General features: G+C 30.5%; 1 protein-coding gene across 4 annotated transcripts in view; it reads left to right on the top strand.

Annotated features, from left to right (window-relative positions):
• LOC122497803 (nuclear receptor subfamily 2 group C member 1-A) overlaps positions 1-13,074 on the top strand; it is a 68,684-nt gene extending 55,610 nt beyond the window's left edge. For 3 of the 4 annotated variants that reach the window (XM_043605099.1, XM_043605103.1, XM_043605101.1), the window contains exons 2-9: positions 3,244-3,369; positions 3,444-3,551; positions 3,629-3,784; positions 6,519-6,783; positions 7,048-7,310; positions 7,594-7,790; positions 12,091-12,368; positions 12,446-13,074. In XM_043605099.1, the coding sequence (XP_043461034.1) occupies positions 3,244-3,369; positions 3,444-3,551; positions 3,629-3,784; positions 6,519-6,783; positions 7,048-7,310; positions 7,594-7,790; positions 12,091-12,368; positions 12,446-12,705 (1,653 nt within the window). In that variant the 3' untranslated portion in view covers positions 12,706-13,074. The remainder of the gene's footprint in view (positions 1-3,243; positions 3,370-3,443; positions 3,552-3,628; positions 3,785-6,518; positions 6,784-7,047; positions 7,311-7,593; positions 7,791-12,090; positions 12,369-12,445) is intronic. The other variant, XM_043605100.1, reaches the window with a different exon arrangement.
• Positions 13,075-14,080: the final 1,006 nt, after the last annotated feature.

Below are 14,080 nucleotides of genomic sequence, written 5' to 3'. Positions count from 1 at the left end.
TTTTTCTCTGTTAGGTGTATAAGAATTTAATATATAAATTATATATGAACAAAAATAGGTAAGAGAAAATATAAAAAAATGGACCTCAATAATAATAAAAAACAAATAAATAATTTCATTTTACTACTTTAAATAGTTAATTTAACTATTTTTTACAGTTGTTACAACTACAATTTGTTACGGGCGCCTATAGGAACTATGAAAATTTAGTTACTACAACTAAATGAAGCAGTTAGTATGACTAACAACAAATAGTTAAGATAACTGTTTTAGTAGTTAAATTTACTGTAAAAATGGTATTTATTACCACATTTTACAGTTGGACTAACTATTCTGTCATAGTTCATTTTACTAAATAATGTTACGGGCGCCTATAGGAACTACAGGAAATAGTAAAAAAGTAGTCAAATTTACCATATTTTTTTTTGTGTGTAACTATTTCCGTTCGAAAGATAATGAATTTTAACTGTTTTCACAGTTTAACCCCCAGGTGCGAATTTTGGTCGGCCGCCAGAGTTGGAAGGTCGGGCGCAGGTCGGCCCATCTATGGCTGCCAATAGGTCGGCAGCCAAAGTCGGGCCGACTTTGGTTACTGTTTCCACCCAAGTTTGGGCCGACTATGGGTGCCAAAGTTTAGAGAACCTAATTTTAGTTGGTCGGGCCGACTCTGGCCTCAGTCGGGCCGACGGTCGGTAAAACTATGGCAGCCAGAGTTTAGAGAACCTAATTTTAGTTGGTCGGGCCGACTCTGGCCTGAGTCGGGCCGACGGTCGGTAAAACTATGGCAGCCAGAGTTTAGAGAACCTAATTTTAGTTGGTCGGGCCGACTTTGGCCTGAGTCGGGCCGATGGTCGGCTAAAGTATGGCAGCCAGAGTTTAAAAAGGTTAATTTCTGTTGGTCGGGCCGACTTTGGCCTGAGTCGGGCCGATGGTCGGTAAAACTATGGCAACCAGAGTTTAGAGAACCTAATTTTAGTTGGTCGGGCCGACTCTGGCCTGAGTCGGGCCGACGGTCGGTAAAACTATGGCAGCCAGAGTTTAGAGAACCTAATTTTAGTTGGTCGGGCCGACTCTGGCCTGAGTCGGGCCGACGGTCGGTAAAACTATGGCAGCCAGAGTTTAGAGAACCTAATTTTAGTTGGTCGGGCCGACTTTGGCCTGAGTCGGGCCGATGGTGGGTTAAACTATGGCAGCCAGAGTTCAGAGAACCTAATTTTAGTTGGTCGGGCCGACTCTGGCCTGAGTCGGGCCGATGGTCGGCTAAAGTATGGCAGCCAGAGTTTAAAAAACTTAATTTCAATTGGTCGGGCCGACTCTGGCCTGAGTCGGGCCGACGGTCGGTAAAACTATGGCAGCCAGAGTTCAGAGAACCTAATTTTAGTTGGTCGGGCCGACTCTGGCCTGAGTCGGGCCGATGGTTGGCTAAAGTATGGCAGCCAGAGTTTAAAAAACTTAATTTCAATTGGTCGGGCCGACTCTGGCCTGAGTCGGGCCGACGGTCGGTAAAACTATGGCAGCCAGAGTTTAGAGAACCTAATTTTAGTTGGTCGGGCCGACTTTGGCCTGAGTCGGGCCGATGGTGGGTTAAACTATGGCAGCCAGAGTTTAGAGAACCTAATTTTAGTTGGTCGGGCCGACTTTGGCCTGAGTCGGGCCGATGGTGGGTTAAACTATGGCAGCCAGAGTTTAAAAAACCTAATTTCAATTGGTCGGGCCGACTCTGGCCTGAGTCGGGCCGACGGTCGGTAAAACTATGGCAGCCAGAGTGCAAAAAACCTAATTTCACTTGGTCGGGCCGACTTTGGCCAGAGTCGGGCCGATGGTCAGTTTGAAGTTGCAGCTTATAAAATCATTTTTGTTCTTAGGCTTTCATGTAAGCGTAGCGTAATGGTTAGCGTGTTAGACTTCGGTGCGTTAGGTTGCGAGTTCGATTCCTGCGAGCGTTAGAAATTTTAATTTGTATTTATGTGTAAGATTGCGTTTAGTGTTAAGATGTATACAATAAACAAATAAATAATGAATAATAATAATTAATAATAATAATAAATAATTAATAATTTTTTGCAATCGGTCGGCCGACTTTTGGCTGCCAAGGTCGGCACGACCAAGGTTGCCAAAGTGAATCCGACCTTTCTTTCTCATGGTCGGCAAAGCTTTGGCACCCCTGGTCGGCCCGACTTTGGCAACCATAGTCGGCACGACCATGTCAGCCACTGGACGGCGGGTGTTACAATTCGCTAGTTCGGCCGACCTTTGGCTGCCAAGGTCGGCACGACCATGGTTGCCAAAGTCAAGCCGACATTCTTTCACATGGTTGGCAAAACTTTGGCACCCCTGGTCGGTCCGACTTTGGCAGCCATAGTCGGCCCGACCATGTCAGCCACTGGACGGCGGGTGTTACAATTCGCTAGTTCGGCCGACCTTTGGTTGCCAAGGTCGGCACGACTATCCACTTGGTCGGCGCGACCATGGCCCGACCAACTTTTCGCACCTGGGCCTTTCGCCCCAGACTCCCCTACTGAATAATATATTATTAGTTAATTTAAGGGGACACCTAAGTGGAAAAATGACAAAAAAATCGATTTTTTTAAATTTGATTTTCTAAAAGTAGACTCAATTAGGAATAGAACAAGACTTTTTAAAACCTTTTCTGAAAAGTAGAAAAAATCTGATTACAGGATTCCGAATACCATGAGTTTTTAGTATTTTGTCTTTTTTCGTGTCTCCTGTAAAAATGTTTTTTTCCAATTTTTTAACTTTCGGTACACTTTTCTCCGAATCTACTAAACCGATTTGTAATTTTTTTTTTACTTTGTTCAGTATGGTTCCAAGAATACGAATAAGAAGTTTAACATCATTTTGAGTTGTACAAACGGAGATATGAGTCAATGAATCAGAGAAAATGAGATTTTTATTTTGCTTTGGGCATAAATATTCATAAAAAAGTTTCTATTGGAGATAACGTTGTATTACTTCTTATTCATATAATTGATTATATTTGTAATCGAATGAAAAAAGAGCGAACGCAATTGGAATAATAGTTTTCGAGAAAAGTGTACCGAAAGTTGACTCTTTTTGCATTGTTTTTAGGTGACTTGGGTGTCCCCTTAATAAAAATTAAGATATTTAATTATAGAATTACTTAATATAAATGTCAATAATAATAATTAAATATTATATAGGTAATGTAATTAATTTCTCTTGATGAATCATACAGATTTTTCTCTGATTCTTTGATTACAGAGAGAAATAGATAGAGATCATAGAGAGCAACGTGATCACGAAAACGAGGAACACAAAATAGGAATGGATTTCCGGGGATTAGCACAACACATGAGCGCGGATCATTCGAGAGATGCTGACACAGATGTAAATTTAAATTACTATTTATAATTAATTTAATTAAATTAATTTATAATATTCAAATTAATTACCATTCGCAGAGAGATATGGAAACTGATCACGACGATCAAGTCGAGAATTTATGTGACGAAAAACTGGATCACAAAATGGAAAGAGATTTTCGTAATTTAGTGCAGCATCCAGCCATGGTAAGGAATATTTTTAATATAATTATTCAAAAGTGGAAAATTAATATTTTAAAAAATTGTTTTTTTTTTAATTTTAGCGCGATTTGGAGAGAGATCAAAGTAATCACATGGACAGTTTACACGATGACAAATCAGATCACAAAATGGGAAGAGAATTTCGTAACATGAGTCACCATCCTGGAATGGTACATTTACATTCTGGCATTGAACACCTGAGTAACTCAGATGTCGAGGTGAGAACATAATTTTTTTCCTCATTAAAATCACAAGATTAGTGCAAATTAAATAAAATATGTGAGTGGGGTAATTTTATTTATTGCGCCGATTGTCTAATCATTTAGCTATTACATCGTCTCTAATGGTAATAACAATGTTAATAATAAAATTAATTTCAATAATATGTACGAAAGAGCATAGTCGCGTCTATTATTAAGTAAATTTAAAAAAAATTATTCAATTGAAATAAATCTCTTTCTACAAATTCTTGAAGAGTAATTATTAGATAATTTATTGCAAAAGTAACAAAAAATTTGAGACAATCTTTTCCAATACGGTGCACTATATAAAAGAGTGAAAGTAGATACATTTAAAGTATCTTTTAACGACTGTCCTATGAATTATACTTAGACAAAATTTTTGAAATATTTACTATTCCATATTAAAAATTAATATTCAGCATCTAATTTCTTTTTTTTTAATATATATTATTTATATTCCTTTTCAACTATGACGCAGAGATAAGGAAAAATTCGTTAAATGTCCCACTAAATATTTGCGGTTCTCAAAAGAGGGAAAGAATAAAAATTTTATTTCAAAAGAAATATTAAAATAAAAATTATTTTACAATGATATGGCATCATTTAAAGGTTAATATCTATCTTGAAGGACAAATTTACAAAAATAAAAAGCATTTTTTTCGCTAGAAAATATAGGTAAGAAAACAGTTACCTGCGCGAATAGTGTCTGCACGGTATAAATGCCCATTTCACGCTTTAAAGTGAAAATATTGTCAACCCTTGTCAACGGGGGTCGATTGTTCGATAACGACACTCTAAGCCATAAATTCGCTTATTTATCATTTTTAGCATGCAATAAATGTACAAATTACTGTTTAATATTTCTTTGTCATTTTTCTTTTAAGAAGTGACATTTTTCGATTATCAAGCTATCTGACTTGAACTATATATGTTGAAATTTCACTAATTATTTAACCTTCATTATCATTATCACTATTATTATTAGTATAGTAGTATTTAGGGGCTATTCAAAAATGCTCCCTCCTGGAACGCACTATTGCAAAAACTGTTAGCGCCTTTTTTCTGCAGATAACAACAAATGGCTTGACCCTCCTAAAAGAATTACGTTTTTTTTTTAATGGACCCCATTTATATGTTACTGACGTATTAGTATTATCAATTTCCCTGACATTTGCCGGACAATTTACTGATATTAAAACTATTTTCCCTGCCAAAATTCATTTTACAGGAAAATATAAAAGTATACGGAAAATGAGTAAAATCTCGAGTAAAATTTATAAATTTTAATAATTTCTCAAAATTACAATTATAACCTTACCTGAATTCAATTATTTTCTACAATTTTCAAATAAACTTCATCTCTAAATCAATTATTTTAAATAATTTTCCGAAAATTTTTTATAATAATTGTAACTGTCCATGCTTTTATCTGAAGTTATTAAGATGTCATATATTTTTAAATATTATAATAAAGGAATTCTTAGAATTAATATTTAAAAATATGTTTAAATAATTTTTCAAAAATTAAGAGTTTTTTTCATTGTTCAAAAAAGTTGGTATATTTTAAAAAAATTTTATTTATTTTGTTCGAAAATAATTGAATCTAAAAAAATTATGATAAATCACTTCTAAGAATTAGTTTTTAAAAATATTGTAATGTAATTTATTTTGAAAATAATTGAATTTCTTAAAAGAATTTTTATGTAATTTAAAAAAAATAATTAATTTTTTAATGGATTTTAATTAGAGCTGTGCAAAATTCGAACCGAACCGAGTTTTGTTCGGTTTTGGGGCGCCGAAATGTCGAATGTCGAATATTCGACATTCGAACTGGGCGACTGAAATGTCGAATTTTAGAATTCGACATTTTAGCGTACCAAAACCGAACAAAACTCGGTTCGGTTCGAATTTTGTAGTAACTCGAATGTCGACATTCGAACTAAGCTAACTCGAATGTCGAATTTTCGACATTCCAACTAGGCGAAAAAATTCGAACAGTTTGGTTCGAATTATTTTGCACAGCTCTAATTTTAATTAAAAATTTTGAAGATGATTTTTTTCTCAAAAATGTTACAAATAATTCTAAAATGTTATTGTTATTTTTTGCAGATGTATTTGAATTTTCAGAAATATGTAATTGAAAATATTGAAATTTTGATTTTTAAATTTACCTTTAAAGGTTTTTCATTAACATTTTTAATAATTCAATTATTTTCAAAATTTGTAATTAAAATTCTTCAAAAGTTGATTTTCAAAAATTGTAACAAAATACTTGAAAAAATTAATTATTTTCAATTAAATTTTACAAAATTTCAATTATTTAAGAAGATTTTTATTATTTTTTATTTGAAAAATTTATCTAATTATCTTAAATAATGATTCAAAAATAATTTTTGAATAAATATAGAAATAAGTTGCATTTTATAATAAAAAAGTAGTATTTTGTTGCAATATTTGACAATAAGTCGAAAAAAATTTTTTAATTTCCCTGACAAAAAAAATTTGTTTCCTGTCAAAACGTATCAAAATCAACAACAATTTTGATACTTTTTTGTTTCAATTAATTAGAAAAACCGTGTATTATTATTTATATAATTAATACAACCATCATTAATACTGACTAAAGAGTCAAAAATAAAGTACCTTTGGATAATAAAATAAATAATGTATAAAACATTTAAATACGTTCTGAAAATATTTGTTTTTGCAGATAAAATTAGCTCGAGATGTACGAGGTTCCCTTGGATTGGGATTATCACTGGAGCTTTGTGTGGTTTGTGGAGATAGAGCAAGTGGACGGCACTACGGAGCAATAAGTTGTGAGGGTTGCAAAGGATTCTTTAAACGAAGCATTCGTAAACAACTTGGTTATCAATGTCGAGGAAATAAAGCATGTGAAGTTACCAAACATCATCGTAATCGCTGTCAATATTGCAGACTCCAAAAATGTCTCGCAATGGGAATGCGTAGTGATTGTGAGTTTTTCTACGTTCTGTCATTCTTTTCGTCCCTTTCTTTCGACTTTCCTTACAAAATTAGTTAATTTTTGCTGCACAAAACAAAAAAATGTAAAGCATTTTAATTTTTAATCCTCCGTCCGCACCGCACTGAATCATTAGAATTATTGGAAAAATTGAAACTTCTCTATTGAATTTATTTTGATATTTGGCAAGAATTAGTAACTAAATTCGTAATGAAAGTTGAGAAGAAATTTGTTTGGTATAATAAACATTATCAAGCTTGGAATATTGCAGCTGTTCAGCATGAACGTAAACCAGTATTGGGCGATTCAACTGGGGCGAAAGGAGGAAATCGGGGACCTAGAGTAAAACCAGAACCACAACAACCAGCTCCTGAGGCGGCGCCTACGTGGGAGCAACCTGAAAGTCCCAGCATGGAGGATCAGAGTAGCGATAGCGATCTCAGTGATGCTCTGACATTAGCGCGGGAGCGATTGCTCATTTCTCATGCATTGGACAGCATGGCTAAACTCATTGGGGATGTTAGTATAGAGACTTACTCTTTGAGACTGCTTCTTCTTCTCCTTCTCCATTTTTAGATTGATAGCTTCGACTATCTCTTGACTCACCTAAAAATGAAAATTTTTGAGTTTATGTTTGTCTCTCTGTTCCCTGAAGTTAGCGTCGACGCTAAGAAGAGTCAACAGATTTTTTTCTTTCTTTTTCTTTCTGTGAAACCAAAGAAATGCTGCGAGCGTCGACGCCAACTTCAGGAAACTTAGAGTTTGTAAGGCAAAGATTGAAATCATTAATGAACTTCTGCAGAATGTGAACGGTTCAGGCGAGCCGGAGGAAGAGTGGACTGGTCAGTTGTTATCGGAAAGGCATACTTTGTTTGAGTTGAGAGCACCTAGTCCTGCCCCGGCTTACTTGTCGATACACTACATCTGCGAAAGTGCTGCAAGACTTCTTTTCCTGTCGGTCCATTGGGCCAGAGGGATTCCAGCATTTCAAGCTCTACCGTACGTATACGTTTCATTTCGTAATCATTTCGTAATGTTTTCAATGAAATCTTTTTTATATTGACGGGTTAGAACGCGATTTTTATGTTTTAACGAATCTGGTAGGATATTCTTAAACATATTTTCAGTAGGTATAGTGTATAATATTGTTTTTAGACCTTTATAAATATTGAAGTGTTTTTCTGTTTAAATAAATTTAGCCTGATGAGGTTAGCAAACCTTAGTCAACGAAACGTTCCCATGATCATTTATTTTACTACTAACACTACATTCTACATTCTCGAGTTTATATGCAGCCGTTACTTCAGAAGTTACCACAAAAATTTTATTTTCTTTTTCCTTCATGTCCAGTCAAAATTTGGTTCATATGGGACTGTCCACGAGAAAACACGGCTTAGCTTTCACAGGGCGAGTGATTGAAGTAGAAGCAGAACGAAGGAATGCATACAATATAACATGTGACGCGTTCCCAAGAAAGGTACCCCTAAGAAGCAAAAAATTTGAGGTTATGTTTTAAATTTTTTGAGTAAAAATACAGAAAGAGAATCAATTAATAATTAAAAATTGTTGGTCTTCAAGTCTTTATTATATTCAAAATATTTAATGAATATTGGTTTCAAATTCAAATAATTAAAAATGAACTTTTAATCAAGATAAATCTAACTCGAACCCAACCTATAATTCGTTTGCTTCTTAGGTACCTTTCTTGGTGTCGCGTCAAACATCTTTAAAACGTTGTATTGTCAAAAGTAATTGACAATTTACAACTTTTGATTTTTGCATTTGAGAAAGTAATATAAAATCTATCTATTAGCATAAAAAATTCAAAATTGATTTTTTAGAGCTACAGTGTTTTCTCGTGGACAGTCACATATAAGATGTTGTTGTTTTTGGATTATATTCAATTTAGTAAGATGTTGATTTGTTTATTATAATATTTTAATCCACATTAAATTCAAATTATTCTCATGCGCCAAGCTTGAGAATTTGAATGTGAATTTAAATTTAATGTGGATTAAAATATAATAAACAAATCAACATCTTACTAAAAAAATGTTCTATTGGAATCATTTACGAATTTCATTAACTGTAAAATTATTCGAAAACAACAAGAACTTCTTTTTTAAACTCAGGGTTGCTACAAAAATTTAATTTTCTTTTTTCCTGTCTTTTCCCTGAATTCCGGACAAAATTTTAACTTTTTTCCTGACTCTCAAGAATATTCTGATTTACTCTAAAAGTAATTAGATAGTCAAAGAATGTTCTATTACATTAATTTACAAATTTTTTTAATTGTAAAATTATTCGAAAACATCAATAACTTCTTTTTTAAATAAATATATAACCATTATTATTTTTCCAAAGGAATTAAAATTTTCAAAAACATGACAGAATCATTATTTTATATATATAATTAAGAATATTATTACTGTAACTTCTTCAAAATTATTTTTATCATTTCAATTCAATTATTATTTTCTAGAATTTCGAACTAAAATTCTTCTTTAAATCAATTATTTTTAATAATTTTTGAAAAAGTTCGTTGAGAATTTTCAAATCCATTTGTTTACAATTTAATTTTATAAAATTTCGATTATTCGGAATCTCTTCAATTAAATATATATTAGAAAATAAAAACTTGAAACAATTTCAAAATAATTCAATTAAACTTTTTCAAAAAAATTAATTCTACTAAATTGTTAGTTAAAACGACAGGCAAACCTCTCTACGGTATGGCGATTCAAACAGCTAAACTAGCGCATCTGGTGGCCGAGTTTAAACTAATATATACACGACTCCCTGCATGGTGTTCAATGTAAATATCAACGTTTTTATAGTTTTTCAGTTTTATTTTCACTATTAAATCAAGTTTTTTTTTAATTGTTCTACTTGTTTAAATATTTATTAAATAAATTATAATAAATATGGATAAGAGCATCGTTACTCATGAACAGAAGAAAAGAAAAAACGGGATCGAAACAATTATTATGTTCCGCTCTAATTCTAATAATTAAATAATTCTAATATTAATAATATTATATTTCTAATAATCTAAAATTCTTATTTTATATTATTAATTTAATGTCTATAGAGATTAAATTAATAATATATAATTAGAAGTAATATAAAATTAGAATTTTTGTCAAACATATAAAAACATAACCAAAAAATGTTCTTTCTAGTTGATATGTAATCTTTAGATTTAAAATTTGTACTGCAAACTTTCATTTTGTCGGTTAATTTTTTTCCTGTTTTAAATGCAATAGCCTACTGTTTACGTCTTATGGAGCACTCACAGCTCTGCCTGCCTGTGCAGGCAGCAATTGGAGTAAGAGAGAAAGTCAATTAGAGTGAAAGAGACAGTAAATTCAAATTTGTATACTGCCTACTAGCTGTGAGTGCGCCTTTACAACATTTTTTGGAAGCTGATAAAGATTTTCTGTTTTTTTTTTCAATTCAGAGCGAATAACATTTGTTTCGTTCCCGTTTTTTCTTTTCTTTCTGTCCGCGAGTAACGATGCTCTTTCAAAATTATTATAATATATTTAATAAATATTTAAACAAGTAGAACAATTAAAAAAAAACTTGATTTAATAGTGAAAATAAAACTGAAAAACTATAAAAACGTTGATATTTACATTGAACACCATGCAGGGAGTCGTGTATATATTAGTTTAAACTCGGCCACCGGAGGCGCTAGTTTAGCTGTTTGAATCGCCAATACGGCGGAAGCTCGCCAGGTAGAAGTAGAAGGGATTATATCAGTGAGAGTTGTGACTGTGTGAGTGCCATCAAATTCAGGGCCGAAAAGTTCTGAATTGTAATTTTTATAAAGATGCTATCTTATTTAAATTATTTAATTTATATTTAATTTATAATTCTCTTGGAGAATTCAATTATTTTTTAAATACAAAAATAAATAATTTAAAATTAAATAATTAAATTTTTCTCAAAATTGAATTCTCATAAAGAATTTGATCAACAAATTTTTAAAAAATCCTATTCTTTTGACGAATTTTAATAAAAATTTTAAGGATAATTACATTTTTTATGAAAATAATTGAATTCCTAAAAAGAATTTTATTATTTATGAAAATATATCAATTATTGCGAAGAAAATTATTTAAAAATTTGTAAATAACTGAATTCCTGTGAAATTTTTATTATTTATAAAAATAATTAAATGTTTGCGTAGAATTTTATTAAATTTTTTTTTAAATAATTAAATTCTTTCTGAAAATTTGATTAAAATATGTAGTAGATATTGAAAATCATTGTGAAGAATCTTTGAAAATAATTAAAATTTTGCCAAAAATTTTTCTAAAATTGTTCAAAATAATTGAATTTCTGTGAAGAATTTTAATACTTTTGAAAATTATTGAATTTTGGAAAAGAATTTTATTATACATTTATTATTTATAAAGATAATTGAAAATTTTGACGAGAATTTAAAAAAATTTTTGAACATAATTGAAAAATTTCTCCGAAGAATTTTATTACTTTTGAAAATAATTGAATTCGTGAATTTCGTGCCAAGAAATTTATTTCATTTTATTTTACTTATTGAAAACAATTGATTTGTTTAAAAAAAATTAAAATTCTTTCGTAAAATTTATTTAAAACTATTAAAAATAATTCAATTCTTATGAAGAATTTTTATTAAAATTTTTAAAAACAATTGAATTCTTTTGATGAATTTCATTTAAATTGTATTGAAAATAAATGGATTCCCGTGAAGAATGATATGTAAATTCTATTTTAAATAATTGAAAATAATAGATATTAAAAATCATTGAATTGAGGAAAATTTTTGAAAATAATTAAAATTTTGCCAAGAATTTATCAATATTTTTGAAAATAATTGAATTTCTACAAAGAATTTTAATACTTTTGAATATAATTGAATTCTTGTGATGAATGTTGTTATTTATGAAAATAATTGAATTTTGAAAAGTATTTTATTAAAATTCCTGAAAATAATTGAATTTCTAGGAAGAATTTTGTTATTTATCAAGATAATTGAATTCTTTCGAAGAATTGAGTTAAAACTTTTGAAATAATTAAGTATAATTTTAAAAAATTTGAATTATTAAAATAAAAAAATTAATTTTTTTAAAATTACAAATAGTTGTTCAAGAATGAAGCTATTTGAAAAGAAATTATTGTCAGAAATAGAAAAAATTGAAGGTTTGTATTAAAATTCGTGGTAATACAGAATTTTCTTATGAATTAAAAAAATGTGTGGCAACCCTGAGATAGTTGATAATAGAGAGTTAATTTTTCTCCTTTTTATTTCTAGCTCGGATGTACAAACTATGCTGGTTCGTAGTTCTTGGGGTCAGCTTTTCACACTAGGACTGGCACAATGTGCTTACACCTTGTCGCTACCTAGTATTCTCACATCGATAATAAATCACCTACAGGCCAGCATTGCTCAAGAAAAAATTACCGCGAGTAAAGTGAAATCGATCACGGAACATATTTGTCGTCTTCAGGACTGCGTTGGTTCTCTTCACAAACTGCAAGTCGATTCCGTCGAGTATGCTTATCTTAAAGCTCTGACACTTTTCAGTGCAGGTAAGAAAATTGCCTCAAAAGTAAAAATTTATTTATCATTCATTTGATGGAAATATTTGACAAGAAAAATATTGCAGACAACGTATTGGCTGGGATTTGGAGAAAAAAAGTGGAAGTGCTGCAGGAGGCGGCATGGAATGAATTGCAACAACGTGTCGGATCGGAGAGACTACCTCGTCTTCTATTAAGACTTGCACCCCTACGATCAATAAATCCACGTGTACTGGAGGATCTATTTTTTGCAGGTCTCATTGGTAAAGTCAGTGTAGCTAGTGTAGTGCCTTATATTCTCACCATGCAAGACTGCAAAGCCGAACCGGAGAGTCAAATGGGATGACAAGCGTTATTAGTGCAATTCAAATTTCACCTAAGATATACAGACTAGTATTGGATGCCTGCCTGCCTTTTCATTGTCTTCTTTCACGAGAGAAAGAAACTCAAGCTTTCTGTGATTCTTCAATATATATCAATTTAAGATTTTGACAAACAAAAAACAAGAAATATTTACAAAAACAAAGTACCAATATTTAACACCAATACTGAATTTCGTGAGTTCTGACACTAAAAAAAGTCAACTCTTTTCTTATAATTAGCATAAAAAATAATTTGAAGAATCAGAAAATTTTTCAATGGGAAATTTGAATAAGCACACGGAAAAATATTTGGGAAATTTTAACCAGAACAAGGAAAAAAAATTTGAAATAAATATATGAGAAAATTCGATATTCTCAATTATTTCAAATTAAAAGAAATAAATAAATAAATAAACAGTATTTATTTAGATGAAAATTTTATGCAATTGAAAATTGTGATCCTATATAGTAATTAACAATTTTACTATATAACAAATTTTTTCTCATTGACGATTTTTTAATGGATTTACTGTTGTTGAGATTTTAAATTTATCACTACACGAAATTCAGTGAAAGCGGAAACTTTGTATAAAATACTTGGTAGCCTTCACTTTTCTTTCTTGTTATTTTACGTTTGTTATATTCGCTTCCAAACAAAATATTTTTTTTAAGTCTGTTAATTAATTTAAAAGAAACTGTTGAGTAATAAATTAATTTTAAAAAATTTACTTTATATCGTCTAGAAAGACTTTTTCTAACTGAAAATAAATTTTTTTGCTAAATTTTTTATTTATTGAATTTTCAATAAATTTATTTAGTCGATTTAATTTCAATAAATATTTAAAAAAGGAATTTTTAGTTAAAAATAAAGAGGGATTTTTCCAATTAAAAAAAGATAGTGAAGTTTAGTGGAAAAAAAATAATTTTAATTGATAGAAGAATGAAATTTGTTGAAAAAAAATTATAGAAAAATTCATATTTGTTTGAAAGGCATTTATTATCTTCGCACATGTTAAAGCGCCACTTCCAAAGTATTCTTAATAATTTTTCATTCTTTTAGTGATTTGAGAAATGTTTTCTTGAAAATTTCAAGAATTACGAGATATCACAAATGATAACAGTACCTGCAATTATTGCAATGTTTATTCTCAGTGAATTTATAAAACGATAATTTAACATTGAATGATTGTTTTCTTATATGCGAAATGTTGATATTAATATTAACATATTGAATAATTTGAATATTCGACGAAATATATAATAACGATTTTAAGTTGAACGATGAGTTAACACGTTTGTATTTTTTTTTTTTTTCTGGGAAAGTTAAAGGTATTACTTTTTTTGTCAAGTGTGAACACT

Source organism: Leptopilina heterotoma, unplaced genomic scaffold (genome assembly GCF_015476425.1).
Source record: "Leptopilina heterotoma isolate Lh14 unplaced genomic scaffold, ASM1547642v1 Lhet_14, whole genome shotgun sequence".
Lineage (NCBI taxonomy): Eukaryota > Metazoa > Arthropoda > Insecta > Hymenoptera > Figitidae > Leptopilina > Leptopilina heterotoma.
This window is presented reverse-complemented; position numbering and strand designations above follow the sequence as displayed.